General features: G+C 41.1%; 1 protein-coding gene across 1 annotated transcript in view; it reads right to left on the bottom strand.

Moving 5' to 3' along the window:
* The window catches only part of LOC111156830 (junctophilin 1), an 81,043-nt gene that overhangs the window by 11,173 nt on the left and 42,062 nt on the right, over positions 1-27,808 (bottom strand). The window contains exon 3 of the mRNA XM_022517924.1: positions 11,257-11,375. Coding sequence (XP_022373632.1) covers positions 11,257-11,375 — 119 coding nt within the window. The remainder of the gene's footprint in view (positions 1-11,256; positions 11,376-27,808) is intronic.

Here is a 27,808-nt window from a genome sequence, read left to right as displayed (position 1 = left end):
AATCAAATCCATAATGAGATATCACTTTACACCTGTCAGAATGGCTGGTCTTAGAAAGATAAGAAATAAGTATTGGCAAGGATGTGGAGAAAAAGGAACTTTTGTGCACTGTTGGTGGAAATGTAAATTGGTGCAGTCACAATGGAAAACAGCATGGAGGTTCCTCAAAAATTTAACAATAGAGATCACATATTATCCAGTATTCCACTATTGGGTATTTACCCAAAGAAAATGGCAACACTAATCTGAACAGATCTATGCACCTCTATGTTTATTGCAGCATTACTTACAATAATCAAATTATGGAAAACAACCCAAGTATCCCTTGATAGATGAATGAACAAAAAAGATGTATATTCAAACAATGGAGTGTTACTCAGCAATGAAAAAGATTTTTGCCGTTTGTAACAACATGGATGGAGCTAGAGGGTATTATCCAAATGAAATAAGTCAGAGAAAGACAAATACCATGTAATTTCATTTATATGTAGGATTTAAAAAGCAAAACAAATAAACAAAAAGCAGAAACAGATTCTTAAATGCGGAGAATTGATGGTTGCCAGAGGGGAGGAAGGTGGAGGGATGGGCAAAATGGGTGAAGGTGAGTGGAAAGCACAAGCTTCCAGTTATGGAATGAATAAGTCATGGGAAGGAAAGGTACAGCACAGGAGATACAGTCAATGGTACTGTAGCAGCGCTGTAGGGTGACCGATGGTCACTACACTGGGGTGAGTAGAGCATGACTGGATAACCTTGTGCAATCACTAAGCTGTATACCTGAAACTAAAGCAACATCTGGTGGGGCATCTGGGTGGCTCAGGCAGCTAAGAGTCCAGCTCTTTGTTTTGGCTCAGGTCATGATCTCAGGGTCTTGAGATCAAGCCCCGCACTGGGACCCATGCCCGGCAAGGAGTCTGCTTAGGATTCTCCCTCCCTGGGGCCCTCCCACCCCTATTCCCACTCTCTTTCTCTAAAAAATAAATAAATAAGCTTAATAAAGTAACATTTGGTGTGTCAACTATACTTCAGTGTTATGTGGGAATTTTTGAAGGAGCAAAGAGTAACGACCCAGACCACGCAGCACAAGACGGTAGTGGCCTTGAGGTTATGAATGTCAGTGGTCCAGGCAGTGGGAAACCCGGGGCTGTCCAAGACAGCACTCCAAGGTAGTGCCCTCCCTGTAGGCACTTCACCTCTCAGTTCCTCCCCTATAAGCAGATCACCTATATCCTCTGGCCACCACTCTACCTATCAGTCACTTTCATCCCATGAGGTCAAGTCGAGGTCACAACGCAGTGGCCCTATTCTCTGCAAATGGGCAGGAAGTGACAACATCATCTCTTGAGTATACAGGGAGAAATCACCCCACCAATTTGTTTACAGAAACTGGCATCTGTTCACTTTCCTTCCTGTCCCCTACTCCCACCCCTCTCCCCAGACTTAGAAGATTTACAGAGGAGCTGAAGGACAGTTATCCTCAATAGTTAAAATACATACTGCCTACTTATACTTTTAATTGCTCTTCCTCTGGTGGTCTGAATAGTAACTTATTGTTCTGAGACTGCTGTTTATACAAGGTATTTCCCAAAATTTAAAGCTTCACCAAAATCTTAGGAAGCAGGCATTATTTTCCTACTTTACTGATCCAAAAATAGCTGTAGTAGCTGAAAACCAAAACCACACAGCTTCTGTGCATCCTTAAAATAAAATACAACAATATATATGTAATATTTTAAGCCAAAAAATGAGAATTCCCAAAGACCCGCAATTGTAGTTCATATTCAGGGCCCAAAACATAACAATATTATCTCTCTTTCCAACCAAACAGGATAAGATCATATGGCAATAATTACTGAACTTGAAGGCTCCCCCTAATGCTACCACCACCCCTTTGAAATTTGGTGATTTTCTCTGAAAGTATGAATTCTTGGCCCAAAGAAAGGTATCTCTGTGCCCTAAAGGAAAAGAGGCATCTACAAATCATTCAAAAGGTAATGAGCTTCCTGTTTCTGACTTCTCTTTTGGTGCTGAGACTGGCATATACCAGAAGAGAAATAGCAGCAGCACCAGAAAGTCCTGTTCTTTCATCAACAGACTTACCCCTACTTAAAAAACCCATTAAGGTAATTTACGCTGGTCTTCCACGGAGAACCACCTCATGATTCTATGGCACAAAAAGCCTTCCTCCCCTCCAGTGATAACAGATAATATCTGATACAGTTTGAAGCAGTGCTTTGCTTACGTATTTTTTTCTCTTAACCCTTCTACCCCAAATTTCATCAGAGTTGGTTGATTTTATTTTACTTTCTTGTGAATCCATTTTACATCAAAGTACTTTTAATGTCTTCAATCTAAGGGGTAGGAACAAAAGCTATTTTTGCAAAACTAAAGATAAAGCCACATTAAAAGCTAATATTTAACTTAAGTGCCTACACGGGGGCTACAGGGGAAGGGAATGAACACTGGAGAACATGATTAGTTATACATTCTTAAAGTTGTGCGGAAAAGAGACAGTCACTGAACCCTGAGAAATAAAGCTGTCACAGAGCCCATGCACTTCATTTTGAAAATGTGAGACCATAACAGTGCAGCTTACAAATTCAGGATTTATCCAAATTTGTAAGGAAAAAGTAAACGATCCGTATTTTCAGATAACATGATGCTATGTAATAGATACATAAAACCCTAAGACTCCATGGAAAAACTATCAGAACAAGTAAAATGAATTCAGTAAGGTTGCAGAATAAAAAATTAATATACAGAAATCTGTTGTGTTTCTATACACTAATAGTGAAGCGGCAGAAAGAAAAATTAAGAAAACAATCCCATTTACAACGGCGTCAAAAATTATACAATTAGGAACACACCTAGGAGGTCAAAGATCTGTACTCCGAAGACTATTAGACACTGATGAGGGACACTGAGGATGACAAAAATGTAATGATATTTCATGCTCGCGGAATGGAAGAATCAGAAGCATTAAAATGGTAGTATGGACTACCCACACGAATCTCTAGATCCCTATCAAAGCACCAACAGTATTTTTCACAGAACCCAGAACAGCCCTAAAATTTGTGTAGAATGACAAAAGACTTCAAATGGCTAGAGCAATCTTGAAAAAGAACAAAAAACCTGGAGGTATATCACAATCCAGATTCAAGTTAGAGTAAGCACAACATAATGGGACTGGCACAAAAAAAGACACATAGATCAGTGGAACAGAATAGAGAGCCCAGAAATAAACTCATGCTTATGTGGTCAGTCTATGGTGAAGGAGGCAAGAATACCCAATAGGGCAAAGACAGTCCTTCAATCAATGGCTCTGGGAAACTGGACCACCATTCTCTTACACCATACATGAAAGTAAACTCAAAATGGATTAAAGATCTAAAACATTACACTTAAAACCATAAAACTACTGAAACAGGCAATAACCTCTTGGACATTGGCCTTAGCAGAAGTTTCCTAGATGTGTCTCCTCAGGCAAGAAAAACAAAAGCAAAAATAAACTATTGGGACTACACCAAAATAAAAAGCTTTTGCACAGCAAGGAAACCACCAACAAAATGAAAAGGCAACCTACTAAATGGGAGAAGGTATTTGCCATTGATATGTCTGATAAGGGGTTAGGACCAAAATATATAAACTCATACAACTCAACACCAAAAAACCTAAATAATCTGATTAAAGAACTGGCAGAGGACCTGAACAAACATTATTCTGAAGAATATATAGAGATGGTCAACAGACACCTAAAAAGATACTCAGCATAACTAATCATCAAGGAAATACAAATTTAAATCACCATGAGATATCACCTCCCACCAGTCAGAATAGCTAGCTGGTATGAAAAAGACAAGAAATAATGAATGTTGAAGGTGTGGAGAAAAGGGAACCCCTGTTCCCTTTTTGCTAGAAATGTAAATTGGTTCAGTCACTGGGAAACAGTATAGAGTTTCCTCAAAAAATTAAAAATAGAACTACCGGGGCGCCTGGGTGGCTCAGTGGGTTAAAGCCTCTGCCTTCGGCTCAGGTCATGATCCCAGGGTCCTGGGATCAAGCCCCGCATCGAGCTCTCTGCTCGGTGGGGAGTCTGCTTCCTCCTCTCTCTCTGCCTGCCTCTCTCCCTACTTGTGATCTCTGTCAAATAAATAAAATCTTTAAAAAAAAAAAAAAATAGAACTACCAAACATTACTGCAATTCCGCTGCTGGGTATTTACTACAAAAAACCCAGAAACACTAATTCAAGAAGATTTGCACCCCTGTCTGTTTATTGCAGCATTTATAACAGCCAAGATATGGAAGCAACCCTAGTGTCCATTTATATATGAATTAATAAAGAATATTCGTTATTCACAAACATGCACACATACACATGGGAATATTACTCAGCCATAAAAAACGAGTTCTTGCCACTTGTGACAATAATGGATAGACCTCGTATTATGCTAAGCGAAATAAGTCAGATTTGGAAAGACAACCACCATATGATTTCACCTATATATGGAACCTAAAAAACAAATGAACAACCAAAAAAAAAAAACCAGAAACAGATTCATAAATACAGAGAACTGGTGGTTGCCAGAGGGAAAGCGGGTTGGCAAAACAGGTGAAGGGGTTTAAGAGGTAAAAACTAAATAAATGAAGAGGATGAAAAGTACAGCACAGGGAATATAGTCAATAATATTAATATTATAATTAATATGACTAATATATTAATTATATAATACACTATTATAACAATATGTATTAACTATATAATATATAATAATATATAATATCAATAATGTTTAGTAACTTTTTATAATAACTTTGTATGGTAATGGATTGTAACTGCACTTAAGGTAAGCATTGCAGAACGCTCAGAGTTGTCAGATCACAATATTGTATGCAAACATTGTATATCAGGCATACCTTAATTTAAAAAGAAAAAAAAAAAGGAATTTGGGGCGCCTGGGTGGCTCAGTTCGTAAGCAACTGCCTTCAGGTCAGGTCATGATCTTGAAGTCTCAGGATCAAGTTCCGCATCTGGCTTCCTGCTCAGCGGGGAGTCTCCTTCTCCCTCTGACCCTCTCACCTCTCATGTTCCTTCTCTCTCACTCTCTACCTCTCTCAAGTAAATAAATAAAATCTTAAAAAAAAAAAAAAAAAAGGAATTTACTAGAACAGTGGACATACATTCTGGTACTAACTTGCATATTAAAAAAATTTCTCAGCTTTACCGTACATTAATAAACATCTAGATAAGAAAATAAATGTACTCTACAGCAGTGGCTCCATATTTGCTGTCAGGAGCACCAGGAGTGCGATTCCCAGAGACTTAAAGTATGTATCGAAGCCTGAAGTCTTGATGTTTAACAAGTGCTCCAGGGGATCCTAAGGTACCCAGACACAGCCATTTAAAAGCATGCCAAAAAAAGGGGGCCCTGACTCCAGCTGTCAATGGTTCCAACATGGGGTAGTCATGTAGTCATGTAGGGACTGGCCAGCTAGGGGAGAATATACAGTTCGATTTCCCAGAGAACGAATGAATGCTTTTTGAACAAGACACATAACGCAGAGGACAGAAGTTTTTCCCGGACTCTCTTCTTGGAAGGCACATGTTGTGCTTGCTACTTGTTCTGTGTAGTAATGTGTGTCAGCGGAGGCATACCAGCAACATTAAACACATGAGACGTAGCAGTTCATTACCAAAGACTAGTCAGCATACTGCCAGCGAGCAAAATTACCATGTATGATGGTAGTTGTTGTAGAAAGTGTTTTCATTGATCTTTACAGACTGTCTCTGTGAATCCTAAGGGACTGGGGAGTTCCTATTAGGAAGAAGTCAGATACAAGTCCCCTGCTCACTGGCATGCCACACAACACACAACAACGTTCAGCACATGCCATCCACCAACACTGAAATGTTCCTTACTACAGTTGGCAGGAAGGCTCTGCACGGATACGGCAGATGGTGACAGCAGGGAAGGCAACTAGTTCCTCCTAGGTGAGCCTTGGTGGTCTGGCTATGGGCAGAAGGAGCTCCATGAAGATTCCCCACAACAAATGTCTATGAGGGCAGGGCTGATGGCAGGGGCTTTGTAGTAACGTCGGAAGTCATTAAACAGAAACTAGGTATCTTCTTTGGAGACTGCCAGTCAGGAGAAGAGGACCAAATTGAAAGATTCTAAAAAGGCGATATAACCCGTAGCACGATTACTTTTATATTTTACGTGGAAAGAATGCCCCTTTCCTATAGGACTTTAGAGTCCCATCTATTAAAAATACTCACTTTTATGAACACAGCCACAGGGCTCTTGCCTGCAAGCTGGGGGCCCTCCTTTCTGGTGTCCTGCATAGGGCTGGCACTCAACACCCATTTGTGGAACTGAATATACTGAAGTAAGTGGTAGGAATAACCAGCAAACTCATGAATTATTAATTTCATGTCAACTAGTGGATTATTCCATTTCTCCTTTTCCACGAAAAAAAAATGTATCCTGAATTTTGGGTTTTGGAAAGTGAGTTTAGAAGTCCTCTGTTCCAGGATACTTCCCTGAACCAAAAATATTACATATTAATGATATGCAGAGACCATTATATAATGAAAATATACTTTGATTTCTGAAGATTTCTAATTCATACCAGGAATGTGAGCTTTGTTAACACTGGCCCATAATACCCTAAATACTTCACTTTTACTTTAAATGACATACAGAGTCTTATGTGAGTACATATACATGCTGTTATGGACTGAATGTTTGTGTCTCCCCCAAACTCATATGCTGAAGCTCTAATCCCCAATGTGTTGATATTTAGAGTTGGGGCCTTTGGGAGGTGAGTAGGTTTTATTTATTTCTTAATAATTAATTTTTAAATTCAATTAGCCAACATATAGTACATACTTAGTTTCAGATGCAGTGTTCACTCATGTATCAGGGCTCACCACATGGTAAGTCGGTTAGATTGGGTTATGAAGGTGGGACCCCATGACAGCATTTGTGCCCTTATAGGAAGAGGAAGAGACAGCAGAGTTCTTGTTCTCTATCCACACACATGCACCCAGGAAAAGCCACGTGAGGACACAGGGAGAAGAAGGCCACCTCTAAGACAGGAAGATGGTTCTCTACCAGAACACAACCATACTGGCACTCTGATCTCAGCCTTGCAGCCTCCAGAACTGTGAGAAATGAACTTCTGTTGCTTAAGCCACTCAGTCTGTAGCATTTTGCTTTGTTATAGCAGCTGAGCTAATACATATGCTCAAACACAAGAGGACAAAACTTGCTGAGGATATTGCCCACGGAAGTGAGCTGGCTATATCCTAGGACGGCTCAAAGTAAACTTGTTTACCACATGCTGGGACAGTGCTTTCCAGTCTTTTTTTTGGCCCAGTCACTCCTACTCTTGATAAATATAAAAGTTTTGCAGCCTACTTAATATGACTTGAAGTTAAAAACAAAATAAGTATCTTGACGGTTTCTGAGGGGAGGGAGTGGGGGATGGGTGAGCCCGGTGATGGGTATCGAGGAGGACCCGGATTGCACGGAGCACTGGGTGTTATACACCAACAATGAATCATGGAGCACTACCTCAAAAACTAATGATGTACAGTATGGTGACTAATGTAACATAAAAAAAATACATTAAAAAAAGTAAGTATCTTGACGGGAAGGAAACTAAAAGTGTGGGACAAAAAACCATACCATTTCCCAATCATCCTCCCCTCTGCTTCCTTAGCGATCATCCAAAATCTCCTTTCAGCTTTCCTGGCTTAGAAACCTGATTTCATCAGCACTTTGAAGTACAGCCATCCCTTGGGGGCAGACTCACATCACCAGAGCTCACAAGACTGATGTCAAACACCAGAAGGTCAATTCATGAGTTCCCCGTGAGCAATGTAAACATCACGGGCCAGGGGCCTCGCACAGAGGGTGCCGGCCCATGCTGCTCCTTTCGGGAGACCTCTGTGAAAACTCAACCAAAATTAGAAGGTTACGGTGAACATGGAATCAGGACAAGAAGCAAGAGATGAATCAAACATCTAAAGGCATCAGGCTCAGCCAGCCTGATGCGTCCATTTCCTCAGTGGGATGGTCTTGCCAATAAAGCCATACACGGTTGGCTATGGTTCCCTACATCCTCCCCCATTTCAGAAATGTCCTTGCCAGTTCAACTGCAGTACTCCAGGGTTTGGCCACGGCTTCTCTCTCCCCTGGACGGTGTTTGGATGGTCACTGCCAATATTTGCCTCTGTGGCCTTTTTTTTTTTTTTCTATACTACTTTGGGTAACCAATTGTTTAGGTAGTTTTAATACACTTAATCGGGTTATAAGGAAATCTTACTGTAAATATAGCTGTGCTATCATTTATGATCACTTTATATATCTTTGTGCAGTACCACAGGCTCATTTGAAAATTTAACCCTTGGAGGGAAATGTCATTTCTAAGTTCTTTGGTGGGGGGTGACCTGCTGTGTCACTCATACACATGACAGTGATGGTTTGTGTGTAAACGTGTAATTATCTACATATACAGTCACATCCCTCTATTTGTATGCTTTTCATTATTTGTTAGAACTTAACCCTTTGGGTGACAAAGCCTTCCCATATGCTTATATTTTTTCCTTAGTTTTTAACTGAACTGTAGAATAATGCAGTTTTGAACTAAAAGCGTTAGATTTAATTAAGATGGCAACTATTTGAAAATACTGCCAGCTCTGGGAAAAGCATTCAACAGGTAAGGTACAACAGACCTCCTTTACCCCAGGGCCAACAACGTCTATGCATGACACATGCCTTTCAAACAATGGAAATATTTATATCTAAGATATGTAAATTAAATGAGCAGCCTGACCTCAAAAAAAAAGTACTTGAAAGCCCTTTTAGAAATGTCTATCTGATTTGATCACCCTATAAATGCGGAGTGGAAAGCTTGAGTTATGTTCCCTTGAGAAGATCAATAATACTTGGTACAGAAAAGTCTTTCTGTCCAGTTGTTGCAGGAAGAGTTGGCTATGGGTCAAAGGGGATTGCAGCCTTCCCCTTAGCCCGTGTCTTAAATAGACTCGTTGTCATCTTGTGCTACTGTGCTGTATTCATTACTGATGGACAACTTGCTTGTATGAAGCTGGTATGTTAGCTAAGAGGGTGGCATTACATTTTCCCACAATATTTTCTTCCCTCAAATGCTTTTATGCCATAAAAGGCTTTTAAAACCATCTAGTCTGGGAAACTGAGATGACCTTCAGTATCATTTACCTCTTGGTAACACCTAATAGAAATCTATAGCCCCCCCCCCAACTTAACAACAGAACCTAGAAACTACCCTCTGCAGACAACAATACCAAGTTTGTTTGCTTTCAAAGCAGCCCAAGCCTAGGGCTACTTCATGGAGCAGCACTATCTTCTGACTAATGAGCTGTTTCCCCATGCCACTGGGGAGGGAACAGGACAGTCCTGGAACTCTGTGGCTGAACTCAGTGTGCAGCTCTTACACCCAACAGGTAGCAACCAACACACTTGGGCACCAGGAAGTGGGTGTTCATTTTAAACCAGAAAATAGTCTCTTCCTAGCAGAGGTCATTGCAAAGAGTTCCACTTTCTTAATAATATATGTATATGGTAAATGATTGAAATCTCATCCAGAGGTTTAGAAAGGAGGCACATGAAAAAAAACACCCATTATCACAGTTGTCGCCCTGGAGTTGAACTATTACAGAAGTCACTCTGAAAGCTCTATCACTCAGCAACCAGACGGGGTCCCTTTCTAGCGTTTCTCCTAAAAAAAGTCTTCTTAACCCCATCTTTTACTGTCTTCCTTCTTTGTAGAAAAAAAAAATCACCATGTCCTCCTTTCCTTCTAATTCCTCCATCCTTTATTACAGTCGTTTCTAGCTTTTGTATGGATCTTGCAATTCCGTCCACTTTGACCTGCCTTGTTCATTTGGTGGGTTCCAGGATTATTTACCTTACTGGAACCAAGCACAGCTGAACTCACATGTTGCGCAGGATGCTAGTTCTCCAGCTTGAGTTATAGAAACCAGTGTGGAAAAATTCCTTATCAAGAAAATATAAAGTTTGATATTTATAGAAATTTATAGAACATTCATTTTGATCTCTTCATCTAGAAATCTGTTCATCCCTCAATCACTGGGAAGATGTTGCTTCTAAAACAATGAAGAGGGTGGGACGCCTGGGTGGCTCAGTTGGTTAAGCAGCTGCCTTCGGCTCAGGTCATGATCCCAGCGTCCTGGGATCGAGTCCCACATCGGGCTCCTTGCTCATCAGGGAGCCTGCTTCTCCCTCTGCCTCTGCCTGCCATTCTGTCTGCCTGTGCTTGCTCTCTCTCCCTCTCTCTCTCTCTCTGACAAATAAATAAATAAATAAATCTTAAAACAAAACAAAACAAAACAATGAAGAGGGTGCCTGGCTGGCTCAGTGGGTTAAGCCTCTGCCTTCAGCTCAGGTCATAATCTCAGGGTCCTGGGATCGAGCCCCACATCGGGCTCTCTGCTCAGCAGGGAGCCTGCTTCCTCCTCTCTCTCTCTGTCAGCCTCTCTGCCTACTTGTGATCTCTCTCTGTCAAATAAATAAAATCTTAAAAAAAAAAAACCCAATGAAGAAACATATATAAAAAATAGTGGCTAGACTATTATAGAAAGGGATGGAAACAATGTACTAAGAAACCACGAGGCAGTCAGTTAAATATTTTAACCTATTGATATTTTATAACATTTGAGAGGTAGATGATCTGGATTGATTTTTTTTTTAATGAGGTTGTCATTTTAATTTATTCTACCATGACTTGGATTGTCCTGTTAATAACCACAGTCCTTTGAGCTTTAGTTCTGATCGATCAAAAAAAAAAAAATAGTCGTAGTAGTTATTGGTTCATGTGTTACTACAGCTAATGGTATGGTTACAGGTGCCTCTGAATTTGGGATGTTTGTTACACCACGTGCAATAGGCACTAACATGCTAACACCATTTCTTAGAATCAGAAACTTCTGGATTCCCATCTCCTTCACTGGTATCAGCTCAGAGTTTACTGCCAAGAGTCAGGAGGCAGGAAGGGAGAGAGACCCTGGGGACTAAGCCAAATCTCCAGCACTTAACACTCAGCCTTCAAACACTTAGGACTTTTTGTACCTACTTGTTTTGTAGTATTGCTGGTATCCACGAAGCACAGACCTTTAAGGAAAAAGGGGAAAAAAAAAAAAAAGGACCAGAGGCAGTACCCCTGCCTCTCCCATCTCGGGACAACAGTCTCACCTGGTTGGTAGAAGTCAGGTGACAGCTCCCTGGCCACCGCTCTTGCGATATCACACTCCTGGCGGGCGGCCTGGGCAGCCTGGTCGGCGGCGTCAGCTTTCGCTCTTGCGTGTGCGGTCCTACGGGGGCACAAAGGGCGAGTCAGCAAGGGCGGCACCTTGTTAATTACCCACCGACAAGCACGCTGTCTGCAGCCTGGGGCAGAGAAACACGACTGCGCTCATGGCCCCGTGCCTCTGCCTGCAAGTTTTGGGGTCCTAGTGCCGCGAGCTCTCTGAGGCCCACATGGACGGAGGCCCACCTGTATGTTGCCTCCGTCCTTCTTTCAAGGGAAATGAAAGGCAGAGCAAGTTCTGTGCAGCTTGATGCAAAGCCTGGTTTTCAAAACTTGCTGGGTCAGATCTCCTGCTGACTTTGGTTGGCAGCCTCCCCCGCAAACTGGGGAGACTAGAGTTAACAGCTTATGAATATGGTGTTCAAGAGTTTAATTTCTGTGGAAGGATCTATGTAAGAATATGATTAATAAGGGTCTGCCCAGTAGCAGGCTGAATAAAGTAACTCTGGAGAGAAAAGTAGTGAAACTCTTATCTGTAGCCTTGATCTCCATGGTTAAATACTCCCTCTATGACTGATTCAAGGGACCAGCATGACATCACTGTGTGGTTGGGAACAGATGGCCACAATGGGCTCTCGCCAGCCTGCAGAAGCCAAGTGCAGGGTCTGCACTTAGGAATGTGCTCAGGAGATTCTAAGGAGTCCACAGATGTCTTCCAGTCTTCCACCAGCCCCCGGCCCATCCTCACTCATGAAACTTCTCTTTCCAGACGACTAGGGTGAGGGAGGAGAATGGGGTTTCTTATGGCAAGACACGAGAACTGATGTCCACCCGCCCAAGAACAGAGGATTTATAGGGTAAGACAAAGAACTCTAGGTCATTCACTTCCAAAGAAGACCTTGCCCAGTTAGTATTTAGATGATAATAATGGGCGTCTACTTCTTATGATTTTGTTAACTTTCTATGCTCTTTCACTAGCACCAGGCAGGGCTACAGATACCTAGTAGTAAAAGCTCGATGAAGGTTTGAAAGAGGTGCTTACACTTATTTCAGAAACAGCAGGAGAGGAAAAGTTGGGAAATAAGGTTGTGCCCTAGCAGTTCTTAAAGGGGGAGAAAAGGCAGGTGGCAGCTGGAGGAGGCTGGCAGACCGAATTCCTGGGACTAGCTGCTGGAAGGAAGCAGGGAAGATGGGGTCTGACCTGAGATTGGGGTCGGGGGCTAACTGCCTAACTGGCAGGAGGTCCCGTTTCCAAATTCTCCAACTACCTCCTCTCTTTCTGTGTCTTTATGGGACACCTCTCTCCTCCTTAGGACCTAGCCAACACTGGGGGCTGGGTGCACTAGAATGTAAGATTCAGGAAGATTGGCCCTCTGCTATATTCCCAATGTGTAGGACATTGCCTGGCTCCCGGGATTTATTGAGGGCTCATTTTATGAATAAAGGAATGAATGATGCGTCCTTAAGAACAGCTGGTTAGTTACTTAAAAACAAACAGACTGACAAAACGATAGAGCTAGTAAAAAGATTGGGGGTTGCAAAGGGTTTGGGGTCAAAGTGGCGGAAGGATGAATATAGGTGGAGCCCGGGAGAAACTTGGAACAGCGAGACTACTCTATATGACACTGTAATGGGGGCTCAATGATATTGTGTATATATCAAAACCCACTAGACAGTACCACACACAGAGTGAGCCCATTAGTCAACCATGGACTTTAGCTAATACTGATGTAGTAATCCTGGCTCATTAATTGTAACAAAAGTACCCACTAGTGCAAGATTTTCATTATAGGGGAAATTGTGTGGGTGTGGGGAGAAGAGGGAATGACTCTGTACTTTCTGCTCAATTTTTCTGTATATTTAAAACTACTCTAAAAAATGAAGTCCATTAATGAAAAATTAATGGATCGATTTTCCAATCATCAAAATTGTTATTTCTGAATCACAGAGGATGTTTCAGATTATAAGATATCATGAAATGGAACTAAAACCAAGAGGGTAAGACCATATTCCCGAATAACGGGCTCCCTTGTGAGAGCCATCACTGGTGATGGGGGACACTTCAGTCCCTGTGGTGTGCCTGAGAACCAATGGATGCTCTCTGTTATGTTCTTTCACAGTTTCTCAGAATCTCAACTCTTTTTTCCCAGAATGATCTTCCATTTTATCTGCTATTTTTAGATAGAGCCTAATTATGTCTAGGCATCAAAATTAATGAAGCCAGAGAGTACAGTTATGCTGCCTTATAATAAAATCTGCTAGTCCTTCCGTGATAAATTTATAAAACCAAGTACAAACAGTTTATTCTGTTAAAATGACAACACACCACCACATCCTCAAATAAGATGCTATCATTTATCTCTACCGCTTTTTACAATAACTGGAGAATAAACAAATACAGCTTAATCTTTCTGCAAATATATTCTGGAAACACAGTGTCAGTCAAGCCATAACCCCTGTACTCTTTTACTTGTTCTTTCCTGTGAGACCCAACAGGGAGGGGGGAACCTTTCCATCTTGTGCCCCTCCCTGTGTCAATGCTCCTACGCAGCTGGCAAGATGAGTCAAAACCACATTCAAACCCTAAGACAAGAGGTCTGCACGAGAGCTTCTGGTAGCCCTAGACCCAATGGCAGGAAGTAGAAGAGAACAGGAACCCATCTGAGTTGGCTGTCGCCACCAGCTCTGTGTGGCCAGGCCACTGATAGGTCTGGATTTTGCCTGGGGGGAAAATCTGGGCTTAACTCTGGCTCCTATTAGTGAATTCCTGTGTTCAAATCCCTGGCTCAGCTCCAGAGCAACCCACGACCCCTGTATTCGGCCAAGTGGCAAGACATGCCTTTGTTCATGGGTTGGGGTGTGTGTGTGTGTGGGGGGGGGTTCGGGCTGGTCAGTCTGGGGAGGACAGCTGCAACAATGCAAACCGGATACCCTGCTGCTGTAGCTGGTCACGTGGAAAACACACACACACACACACAAAGTAGGAACATGCACGCCCAAGAAGCCTCTCACATATTCAACACACTGCTGATATCCACGAGTGATCAGACCCTCATGAATCTCCAAATATCATTATCACATACACTTTCTCCCACAAAATGCAGTAAAAAGTAAGTAAACAGCAACATCAGCTGTCAACTTTCTGTCAGGGCCATATATGTATTTATATATTTATTTTCCCCCCAAATAAACCCAAGTTTTAGCTTGTAGAGAGTTACTATGTATGGGTGAAGAGGCAGGGAGACCTGAGCAGCTGGCTAAGCTCACACAAGCAGCTGGGTGAGTCCCCCCGCCGGACATAAGTCCTACGAAGGTCACTTGCAAACAGCCAGAGCAGTAAATGTGGAATTTCTGGGTGTAAGGCATTCCCTGTACACAAGAACTTAATTTCAACCTATTTTTCCAATCAGTAATTTGATGATGAACGCCTAAAATTATTCTTTAATAACTGAAATAGTTTTTCATGAACTCTCAAGTCATCTTACTCAGAAATAAAATAGTCTGGCTTTTCTGATTTTTCTTTTTTCCTTTAAAGATTTTATTTATTTATTTGAGAGAGAGAGTGAGAGCATGAGAGGGGAGAAGGTCATAGGGAGAAGCAGGCTCTCTGCAGAGCTGGGAGCCGGATGTGGGACTCGATCCCAGGACTCTGGGATCATGACCTGAGCCGAAGGCAGTCGCCCAACTGACTGAGCCACCCAGGCGCCCCTGAGTTTTCTTAAACTTCGTAATGCTTTTACAAAAACGTCTATCGACAATATATTGAATATGCCTGGCATATACTCCTGCTAAAGTAACAAGCTGGCTCTTAGCTGTCTGTCGCAACTTCCAACTTCAATCATTTTTTTAAAAGATTTTATTTAATTGAGAGAGAGCAAGTGAGCAAGCAAGGGGGGTGGGGAGCAGAGCAAGAGGGACAAGTAGACTTCCTGCTGAGTAAGGAGCCTGAAGCAGGGCTAAATCTCAGATCATGACCTGAGCCAAAATCAAGACTTGGACACTTAACCCACTCAACCACCCAGGGCGCTCCTAACTTCAATCTTCTACTCATCTGTCCACTGACGTAGCTGATGAAGATTTTAATTTAGAATGGACAATATATCTGTTAATGGTAAAACTGTATATGATATTTACAGATTTTGCTATTTCTGCCTTTTTATATGTTTTCTTCCCAACAATTAACTGCTTTTAAAAAAATGTGGATTTTGATGTCTTTTTAAATTTGTTATATTAAATCAAAGTCAGTTTACTGGCACAATTTAAAATCTGACAGCAGAGCTGATGATCTATTTGGTTAGGAGGCTATACACCTGATTTGCTTTGATGTCCAAATACTTAAAGAAGATTATTAGGAAAATTTAAAAATAAGCTCAATTGTGCATAAGAATACAAATCTCTGGTGATGGCAACGTCATTTTCCAGTTCCTCAGGCCTACACCCTTCAAGTCATCCTTGATATCCCCCTTTCTGTCACATACCACATCCACAGTCAGCAAATCCAGTTGGCATTACCTCAAAAACCAATCCTTAATCCAGCCAGTTCTTGTTATTGTTGCCGTGTCTGCCCTGATCATGCTGCCACCACCTCTCATCGTGTTCTTGCAAAGGCAGAACTGACCTCCCTGCTTCTAGCGTCTGTTGACCATTCTGTTTCCCTTTTGGGTCTCCTGAAAATGCCTGACAATAGCTAACATTCCTTCCTGGGTTAAGGCATCATGATAAGAAAATGCAAAAAAAACAAAAAACAAAAAAAACAAACAAAAAAAAACACGACCTCTTAGTCTTCTGAAATAAGAAAATGCCAAAAAACAAAAACAACAACAAAAAAACCAGTTAGCCTTCCTTTCTGACTGTGACCTTATTCGTTTATGAGAGACCCAGATTTGTGAAAGCCAATCACCTCGTGCATACAGTTGCCCTTTTAAAAAAGAAATCAGTCTGTGAAGCAAGGAGTACTCTTGACAGGACCAAGAGAGGAGTGGCTGCACAGATCTCGGCTAAAGAACAAACATGATTTTGAGTTCCTGCACCCGGAAGAAACTGTTCTTTCTATCTTGATCTGGTTCTCTGATAAGTCCAGGCCGGCAAGGCTCAGCATGTGTTCCTCCTGCTAAAGCAAGGTACAGGCGGGCCCTCAGATGTTAGTCTCGACTTCTGAGTTCCAATCTTCTATAGCTGATGCAGCTGATGAAGATTTTAGTCTGGAAAATGGTTAACATGTTACAGATTCTGTTAAATCTCTATTTTCAGTAAATTTGGTTTGGGAAGATTACTTGTTTTAAGTCCAGTCCTTACCATTTTACCAGTTGTTTTTTTTTTTTAAATTAGTTTTTACTAGTGTTAATTTTCTCCCTCAGTTGCTTTCTTGTTTATTAAAAGACAGGACCTGGAATAGTAACTTCAGGATGGAATTCTTAGGTCCTGGTTAAAAACAAGTTACATCATTAATAAAGAGTTGTCCTTTTCACCAGGTAGGAGTTCATCTCTTCCTTTTCTGAAAGTGGTATCAAATTATTTAGATATAAAATACAAACTAAGGAGCATTATATCCCCATTGAAGTTTGGTATTTGATCTTTCAAGGGCCCAAACTTTCACAGAGGCGTGATAATATACTGGCTTTGAAAGCATTACCAGTCAGAGACGAGGCTGAGGCCAGTCTAGGCCACAGATGATTCTTGTCTATGAGATCAAAAGTCAAACCACATTACATTAGCGATCATACAAATCCCTTTGTAGAATCATATCATACCCTTGGCTTTTTATCAACGGGAGAGAGGAAGAACCAAGATTCATACGAAGAATGTTTACAGATCTTTTGTAAAATGCCATCCCTTAGGTGTGACATTGTTATGTTTACGAAGGTCTTGGTGACCCATTCCTCTTAAAGTTTAATGCCAGAAAAAAAATGGCCTCTGCTGATAAATTTGTGTGCCTCCTTGGATTATACAAGGAGACCTACATAATCTATTATTTCTCTTTTTGTTAAGGCTACTAGGAATCTTGGAATAAAATTATCCTCAATCTATGTGCACGGTTATCTTCTGTAACTACACAGCTTTAACATTCTCCAGTGTCAGGTCAGGAATGCTGTTATGTGTGTGAATCATAATGCCCTGCAAATCCTTTTTGGAAACTGGCAGGATATTGAAAAAAAAAAAAAAATCACCAGATCAATAAGCTCTTGTTATACTGAGTTTTCTGAAGTCTAGCCCCTCACTGTGTATTAAAGCTCAGGAACACAGGTCATAATTTACGGACAGCAGATCCTATTTATTTTCAATTTCCTTCATAGGATTTTTTCTACATCTGTTTCCAGGCTTGAAACATAGGTCCTCATTCTTAGGTACTTTACAGATTTTATTCCATAACATTTGATCAAATTTAATAAGCTTAAAAGCTATGTAGTCTCTGGATAGCCAGGTCAAAAGCCCATTTGTAATCCTCAGTTGGAAGAGGCCAAATGACTGGCTATCTACTACTTTATTCTGAGTTCTATACAAAAAAACATTTAAGGCATGTTTTCTTCTTGAAATAATTTTTTAAAAAGTCCTTTTTAATGAGGGTCATTCTAAAGTTCAAAAACACTACCATGAAATAAGACTAAAAATTCTCATTGAAATATAATCACCTACAACTCACTGAATGGGAGAAAATATTTGCTGATCATTTATCTAATAATGGGTCAGTATCTAGAATATGTAAGAACTTCTTCAACTCAATGACCAATAAATAAATAAATAAATAAATAAATAAACAAATCCAATTAAAAATAGGGCAAAGGACTCGAATAGACATTTCTTCAAGGAATATCTACATACAGCCAATAAGCATGTGAGAAGATGCTCAACATCACGAATCATAACAGAAATGCACATGAAAATCACAATGAAATACTACCTCACACTAAGATGGCCACCATCAACAACAACAACAACAAAAAAAAGTAAACAAGTTTTGGTGAGAACGTGAAGAAATTTGAAACCTTGTGCATGGGTGGAGGGAGTGTAAGATGGTGCAGCTCCTGTGGAAAACAGTATGGGGGTTCCTCAAAATATTAAAAATAGAAATTTCCATATGATCCAACAATTCTACATGTGGGTATATAGCCAGAAGAAATGAAAGCAGGGTCTCAAAGACATATCTGTACACCCACGCTCACAGCAGCATTATTCACAATGGCCAAATGGTAGAAACCCAAGCGCCTCTCAATGAATGAGTGGATAAGCAAAAATGTGGTGTACACATAGAATATTATTCAGCCTTAAAAAAGAAGGAAATTCTGACACATGCTGTAAAACATGGATGGGCATTGAGGGCATTGTGCTAAGTGAAGAGGGCCAGTCACAAAAGGACAAACATCCAATGACTTCATTCATATGAGGTCTCTTGAGAAGTCAAGTTCATAGAGACAGAAAGTAGAACGGTGGTTGCCAGGGGCTAAAGCAAGGGCAACGAGGAGTCATCATTTAACAGGTACAGGTTTTGGTTGTGCAAAATAAAAGGTTGCAGAACAAAGCAAATGTACTAAACACTACTGAACACACTTAAAGATGGCTACGATGATAGATTTCATATTATGTATATTTTATAATTAAAAATAAAAAAATCTAGTACATGATATCACCTGATGTACAAGTATTTATGGAGCATCCTATGTGTCAGGAGGAAGTGAGGAGAAAAGACCAAAGGTTAGATTCTCAGATGAGAAGCTGCCGCACTAGTCTATGCCAGGGCACGGTTAAGTATATAAGAGGGAAAGAGCTGGAAGGAATGACCCACGGCGTTTTAAGGGAAGGACTATCAGGACTTTGAAACATGAGGGCAGTCTTTATGTCTGTTTTGCCAGCTCTTAACAAAAATCTTGGAACAGGGATGTCTCAACAAATGCTTGTAAAATGGATAAATGGCTAAGAAGAGAAACATGCAAGATAACCCCAAGAACTCTAACTTGGTATCCAGATGAATGGCTTACTACAGCTAGAAGGAGTGCAGGTGGTAAGGGAAGACAGCTGGAAGGTGATGACAAATTTAGTTTTAGATGAGCAGGATTTTACATGACACAAGCATTTCTAGCTAGAAATACAGGGCTGCGATGCAAAGTAAAGGTCAAGGTTACAAACAGGAAGGTGGGCGTCATGATCACAGAAGACAAGTTCATGAAAGAGGGATGAACTCATCGGGTAAGTGAGAAACAAAAAGCAAAGAACTGAGGATAGAGACAAAATTGTCCTAGGGACTTGGAGAAAGAAAGAAGTATTCCAAGTTCTTGTTCTTGGGTAATTCCTGTGCTCTTCTTAGGAGTTAAGTGGGGCCGGATGGGAACGCGTCTCTTCTCTGGGGCAGAGGCACTGACTAGCTGATTTACGTAGTAGTCCCTGAAATAAATGCAGTTGGAATCTCAGGAATGGATGAGTGGTCACTCCTGTCCTGTGTTAGAGAAAGGTGAGGGCAGGGGGGAGGCTGCTGAATTTGATAAGAACCTTTGAGAGGGAAGTACTAGCAAGCAGACCACTGTAGAAGCCAGACTGAGGGGGGGCTGGCGAGGAAATGGGCAGAGGAAGTAGAGGAAGCAGGTGTGGGCCACATGCTGGAGACTTTTGTCCCAGAAAGGAAGGAGGAAATGTGGACAGTAACCAGAAGGATTAACTGGGCCAAGGGAAAAGATGTTTTACTCTAATCTTAAGAAAATGAGAGCTGATCTTATCGCTAGGTGGGAAGAAAGATGTTCAGACAACTAGGGAAAATGAAGAAGCCTTGAGAAGGTGACAATTGTTAGAGACAGGTCCTAGATGAAGCAAAAGAAAGGAAACAGGACAAAACATAAGAACAGTGATGGGCTCATCCAATATTTTAAAGTTACTTGAAAGATCCTTTGAAAGCTTGGAAGAGACTGAGTGCTGTGGGCTTTCAGACCAGACATACCTGGATTCATGTTCTAGTTTATCACATACTGACTGTGTTCCTTTAGACTCAGTTTCCTTACCTATAAAATGGGGAGGACATTACCTTGTAGAGTGTTTTAGAACTGACTGATGTGAAGTACTTAGTACTAACTTAGGGTATATCGTCAATAAATTGTCATTATTAGTCTTGTGCTAAAATTTAGGACTGGTGGGAAGAATCTGGGGGGTTAAGATTTGGAATCAGAACGTACAAAAGTTCTAGGGAATGGAAACAAGGAATATTGGAATCGCTGAATAGGACCAAGAGGACCTGACTTCAGGTCTCCATGATGCTACGTCTTCCTCTCCCAGGGATCTCTCTTCTGGGAGAAGCACAAACAGAAGGTAGCCCGGATGCAGGGTGGAGACGTGAATGAGGAAGACCAGGATGGAAGCTCGGGTAGGGAGAAAGACCACACAGTCAGCAGTGGACTTTGGGCCAGGGGAAACAGCAAGGGTTAAGTTAGGATCAAGTGAAAAATGTAAAGGTGATTTGATAACTGTGAAGTCCCATCAATGCAGATTACTGTAGTTGTAGGTGCTTTTGTAATTGAAATAAGGCATCTGTCTTTCCTATGACAAACTTGTAGAAACTGACTTATTCTGACTAAATCTGGCAAATTACTAAAGGGTCTATCTTTAATTCAAATTATCAGCTCTTGGTTAAAAAAAAAAGGTGGGGTAAATTTTTTTTTTTTTTAAAGATTTTATTTATTTATTTGACGACAGAGATCACAAGTAGGCAGAAAGGCAGGCAGAGAGAGAGGGGAAAGCAGGCTCCCTGCTGAGCAGAGAGCCTGGCACGGGGCTCGATCCCATGACCCTGGGATCATGACTTGAGCCGAAGGCAGAGGCCTTAACCCACTGAGCCACCCAGGTGCCCCAGGTGGGGTAAATTATTTTAAAATGGATGCATGTTCCGTAAAACAAAACTAGATACAATCACAACTATATTTTCTATTTAGCGCTGTAACAGAAACATCCGGATGTGCATGGTACGAACTCTGCAACCCTCAGAATAATGAAGACCTGGGTAATGCCAAGAATTGGCATGTCAGCACTGTTTTTCTCTCTCCATCAGTGTTATTATGGTTCTTATCCTTTACCAGGGGTCCATTATGGGTACAAATTAAAGTCTGACTAAGAATTAGAGCAACTGCAGATGATCTAAACACATGATAGAAGTCCGTGGTGTCTGGCCGAGTGACAGACTAATGGAGTGACTGGCTCACTGGTGGACCTAGTCTCCACTTACTGCTGTCACTGCCCATTACATATACACCCTGGTGCTCAAACTATTCCATTAGATAAAATTTGTACTTTAAAAAAAAATTAAGTGAACATCATTCACTCATAAAAATCACAGTCTTTAGAGTTCGTCTTTGAACTCACAGTTGAAACGCATTTCCTTAGGTAATAAAATATCCGTTTTTTATTTCCTATGACCTAAAATGGTTCCCTAAATATCCCCACTCTACCAAGTTTCCATTTCACTTTGTTCTATTCAGATATGCTTAGAAAGGGAACAATAAGGGATCTATTCCTCTGTTGAACATCTGAGGCAGAACCGTATGAGCAAGAGTGGGCTTGAGACTGGCCACGCAAAACTGTTCTGCATCTTGAGCTCCGTCATGTTAAATGTGCATGTCTTGAAGCTGCAGAGTTTATGAGAGGCCTGCTTTGTGAGGAATGCTGGAATAGTAGGGATAAACAGCAGACCCTTTAACAACGCAGGGGTGAAGGGTGCCAACTCCCTGCGTGGTCAAAAATCTGTGTATAATCTGACTCCCCCAAAACTTAACTACTAACTGCCCACTGTTGACCAGAAGCCTTACTGATAACATAAACGGTCAACACATTTTTAAAAAATAGTACATGTATCGTATTCTCACAATAAAGCTAGAGGAAAGAAAATGTTAATAAGAAAACCATAAAATATATTTACAGTATTGCACTGCATTTGTAAAAAAAAAAAAAAAATCTGTGTATAAGTTCAATGGTCCGCTGTGTTGTTCAAGGGTCAACGTAGTTGTACTCTCAGCATATTGGTTTTAGTCACTTCATGTTTTCTTGTAGGATTTGTAATTCAGTTGGTCCATTTATTTCATGCCTGGTTCGTGTCAAGGAATCATTCAGTAGTTCAACTGAGAGTCCTTGACTGTTTTTACTTCAAATCTTTAGCTCTTGCTCCAACAGATACTGGGGACAATGATATAAAAAGCACAAAGGATTTGCTCTGATTTATGTTAACCTTCTGGTTTTGAGGAAGTGACTCTTGAGAGCTCTGCCTTACCAGACAGATGAAAAAACACAACTGTTCACTCGAAGGGCCTCTGAGAACTGGAAGGTACCCAGAAGGTAGTGGCCAGGCGGAACCCACCAACTCTCCTAATCTTTGGGGCAAAGTGGGTGACTATGTTGTAAAAAGGTTTCTGTATTACTACCTTTTTTATTTTGCTGTAGCAAACATTCTGTTATTTAATTGTTTTGTCTTCTAGTTATAAACTTTTCTTTCTGCTATTTTCATTCATATCCATAGTTTTTATATTCATGCTTTCTCTTTGAGTCTGTTGCCCTCCTTATTCCTCTGATTCTTTAAACTTAATAGATTTATGTCTCCCATTGAAAAAAAATGCTAATTTTGAGCTTTCTTCTTTAAATATTTTTTTAAAAAATCAGTTTTGGCTGACTTTCAAATGAAATAACACAGCTCAGAAAACATCTCACTACAGACTATAGGAAAGATTTGGTTTTCATCAAGGGTATTCTTTAGCAGGAACATTTTTAGGTGGTGTTAAAAATACTACAGATTCATCCAACTCATAGTTGCCTTTCCCCAAATCACGGAATTAGTAATTAACGCCTCCGACTTTAAAAGGAGATATCAGAAGATCATCCAGTTCTTCCAGAATTCTTAAAAAGTTTTCTTCATCCTCATGAGAGTCTCAAAAAATTTCTGTTGTAATTTTACCCGTATTCAGCATTTGCTGTGTTAAACTGAGAACAGCAATTTTCATCCCAGTATTCGATAGATAAAATAATGGCTTACCCAAGGACATAGAAAAATGGAGACAGAAACAGATATATAAACCAGGGTAACTGGTTTTCTGTGTTGGACTTTCAATAAAAGTAACAGTACAATTTGGGGGGCGGGCGGAGAGAGTTTTGAAGATGAATATGTGTATCAAGATAAAAAATGCATACTTCATCAGAGTTAGTGGTAGAAACACAAGGCAGGATTCAAATAAAGGAAAAAAAAAATCACCTTATATTCTAGCTCAAATAGTAGGAATCTTTCCTTTCTGGTCCTGATAGAGTGATCTGCTTCAACCTGACATCCCTGTGGTGCTTACAATACTTGGAATATTCTGGACCAACAGCCTGTTGTTTGCCTATGCCTACTCTAGACACATTTTGATGAACTTTTAACCTTTATTTTTGTTCTGAGAATTAATTGACTCGAGGGCCTGGGATGCCATGCCTGTCAGTAGGATGGATGGACCCCTGCTGCAGTCACCAGGGAATGCACGAGCTGCCTTCCTTCCGGAACTCCATTCCTGAGGAGACAGATGCATTAACCCAAATGGAACTACTGCTCACCAATCCAAGACTCAGATCAAGTCCAAAGAATTTGAAGAAGAATTCCAGGCATGGAAGGAATGCCACACATCCCAAGAACAGGGGAAGATTTAGGAAGTGATTTGCATGAAATTAAGGATTTCCTTTGAGGCCCCCAATTCGAAATCTACTAATTGCTATCTTACACCTGGGGAAAAGAGCCTGAACTCTGGAGGGACGGGGAGAGTGACCTGCCAAACTCTGCGGCCTGCTCACTGACCCCCCCCACCCCCCCACCCCTCAGCAGAGAGCTGTCCAGGTTTAGCACAAAGGCCCATAGTTTTACCTGCTGCTTCACTACTTCCCGACAGCTGCTTCAGCGGGATGCCGGCTTCCCTCAGGGCACTGGGCTATACTTTCCAAGTGAGACTTCCTGATTGTGCTAAGTTTTAGGCACAGCAGGAGTACTGGAAATACTCCTTCCTGCCTTTTCAGTACAATCACAGTACCTACCGAAATGACAACAGAGTGGGTGACAGTAGGACGAGTTCTTGCCTGAGGGCCGCTCTGCCCTATCTGAAGTAGGAAATGTGTAAAACCTCCTTGCACCTAAGGCAGAGAACCCTGTGGCCCTGAGAGGCTCTGTAGGATTCTGCGAGAAACTGGCACAATGTATTTATAATTTTGGACCCAAATAATGCCACAGCAGACACAAATGAAGTATAATACTTCACGTTCTTTGTTTAGTTCTGGACAGAAATGGGGACACAGAAAGTCCTTTGACTGCTTCATATACAGTAGCTTTGGGTCCATCAGTTACCCTGAAAACATGAAGAACACCAGAGGAAGGAGATGCCTACGAGAGTCAATCATGATACACAAAACACGCCCAACCTCAAGAGACCTCCGTTCTCTTAGGAGTACATGGGGACTCCAGGGCCCTGTAGACAGGGCTGCTTCCAGGGGGGAACTAGAATGCCCTGGAGAATGGCAATTGTTCCACGGAGTAAGAAGAAGTGTCAGAAGCTCTTTCCATCTAAGACAAGGAGAGGGCAGCGCATGGACGTCTGAGGCTGGTGAACGGCCTGCGGCTAGAATCTAGGCCCTCAGGAGCTCTTCCCAACGTTCAGAATGTCCTGCTGTTCCTCGTCTTCCTACTGACACGTTTCCAGGCTTCAAATCGCTTTTGGATTTGGCTCCCGAATATAATCACCCCTGGCTTGTCTCTCCTGACATCTTTCCACGGCAATCCAAATCCTCATTTCATGATCAACTCCTAGTATTTTTGACCTCTAATAGAACCTCAACATATTGTACAAATGTCTAGAAATGCATTTAAATTATTTGCCACTCCAGGCGTGCATAGTTCTACTAAATTCTAAATATCATGTGCACTTTTCTTTCCCTACTTACTATATTTGTAGCGTATACCCCACCAGCCTGCTCTGACCCTTCTGCCATTCTGGCAATTCTGGTGGTGAAACTGAAGCTTCATTTCCCTTAAATTTCTCTCTGGCAGATGATCACTGCTGGCAACAGTCAACTGTAAATATGAAGTTTCTCTGCAATGTTTTTCTGAGCTGTCACAGCAACAGCGGCTCAAACGAGTGGTCTTGCCTGGCACAGTGAAATAAAAAAGATTGATGCTGGTCTGAGAAAGAGGCTTCTGTCATATCCTGAGCTCTGAGACGCTACATAAAAAGTTAGCATAAGTGACATGCTTTAATACCATAAGTAACTTCACGCAATTTACGTTAAAATAGCTTTTCCATGGTGCTGGCATAACTCCAGAAAACAGCTTATCCACCTTAGTTCTAGAAGTCTGAAATGAACTTTTGGAACCAATCTTTTTCATTTTAGACATAATGGAAAGACCTAGGATTATTATTTTTTTAAATCTGCTTTGTAATCTTAGAAGTAACTAGCAATTGTAACTATCAACTATCGATTTAAATGTCGCAAGACCAGGAATCTCTTGTATCACTAAACATTTCTGAAGTAGTGGTAAAGGTTTGCTTGGTAGGTTTAACTGGATGGTGAGTTTTAGGGGAAAAATACACAAATATATAATATACACACATTTTAATATGTGGATGTCATAGTTGACTGAAATGTACCTCTGTACCAACAAAGGGTGACCGTTACAAATGAACCGCTTTTTTTGTTGTTGTTGTTATTCTCATTTGGCGCAAATATCTAACTGTGCTTACTGTCTTCTAATAAAACGTTTTTTGTTTTATTGATCCGTGGGAACCTGACAGTTGGAATTAAGAAAAACTAAAAACAACCAAACAAAAATTTTAGGAATAAATAATTTAACCAAAACACTAGCTCAAACTCTTATACTGACTACTAACACTGCCCCCTGGTAACTAGTTAAGCCAGGGCTGCTTACATTTTTAAATTATAATCTCATTATGTCCAGCACCAGGCTCCTTTGTCAAACTAAGGCTTTATTACAGGGTTATGATGTAATTCAATTCATGGTTTAAAAATGTTCCTATGTCTGGAAAACCTAATTGCAATGGTATTGTCCTTGACTCTAGAGGAGAAATCATGGAACTGGAATCCAGTAACTAGATTTTAATTTAACGTTAAGAATACGGCACATTTTAATCAGTCAGAAGCCTTACAAGCTTCTGAGTGTTTTTACCAGTCTTCTCTTTTACGCTCTGGGAATTTACACTGACCTGAAATTTAAGTTATGAAGTAGGACCCCGGGGTGTCCTATTTGCTGTTGTTATTCGAGCCTGTAGGATCCATCTCAAAAGCCCATTTTCCCCGTCCCGTCTCTTGGCAAAGAGCCCCATTGCCTGCCATTTGCCACTTGTTCTGGGCTATTTTAATTCTGGACAAGTTGTGGTCGTAGGCTATATTTAAGTTGGTCTGCTCTGTGAAGAAACACGGCAAATGCACGTGGCACCTTTTCCCTTTTTGACGTAATCCAACTGTGCTCTGGCTTGGAGTCAAGCTGTGCGAGACTCTGTATCATCCAGGTTAGCTTAGCGCCCACTCTCCACATCCCAGGTGCTTCCCACCCATGAGGTGGGGTGGGGGGGGCCAGGACGGGGAAGGGATGAGGCGTGGGAGGGACCCATGGAGCAACCACTGAAAACTCAAAAGCAAACTGAGAAACAGCAACAATGACGAAAGGAAAAATAAAGACACCTCCAGCTCTTGGCTGAGTGCTACTGGCATATTTGCAGAATAATTTCTCAAAGACGAACTTCCAGATATGAATTTTGTAAAATATTATGCATCTATTGAGAGAGACTTAAGAGAAATTACATGCACCTTCTAAAAAGTCAGCTTTTTCATTTCTGAGCCTTTATAAACATATATTCAAAGAAACACTTGGTTCTAACCTGCCTCTCCTAACGGACCCCCACCCTCTTCCGCTGTCATCAGTTTGTGCCCTTTCTACCTAGCACTGAGCGGGTAAGTTTTTACTTGGAGTTATGCTGTTCCTTCAGGGAAGAAAAATAGGTCGGAAATTCACACTAATCATTAAAAATTAAATACAACGTAAGACACCTTTCTAGAGAAAGAGCCCGCTGAGGTCTTGTAAATTTTGGAAGTTCAAAGCTAGCCTAAAGGCAGCATCTGTGATGAAGAACCGGAAGACACTTAACTTTTAAGGAAATATTTTACAAGTCCGGGAACTTTCGCCTCGAGCCCTTAATGTACAAATGCTCTGACATACTCGTTTTGCTGACAGTGGGATTCAAATCTGGATTTGAATATGGGATGGATATGATCCCATCCATCCAGCCAGTCTAGGGAGCTGAAGGATAAAAACCAAATTTCTGCCTATTTACTTGAGAGGTATTTACTCTGACTGCTTGGGCTCTTAGAAATGACCAGATTACTGACTGGCTGTCAGCTAAGACACTACTTATTTTTTTTTTTGTTTTTGTTTTTTTGTTGTTTTTTTTGCTGAAAAAAACTTCACTATCCAGGCAGGGAGGAAATAAGACTGGGCTTTTGTTTTCTGGA

This window comes from Enhydra lutris, unplaced genomic scaffold (assembly GCF_002288905.1).
Source record: "Enhydra lutris kenyoni isolate GAN:26980312 unplaced genomic scaffold, ASM228890v2 scaffoldscaffold49, whole genome shotgun sequence".
NCBI classification, from domain to species: domain Eukaryota; kingdom Metazoa; phylum Chordata; class Mammalia; order Carnivora; family Mustelidae; genus Enhydra; species Enhydra lutris.
Note: the sequence above shows the minus strand (reverse complement) of the source record. Positions and strands in the feature narration are given on the sequence as shown.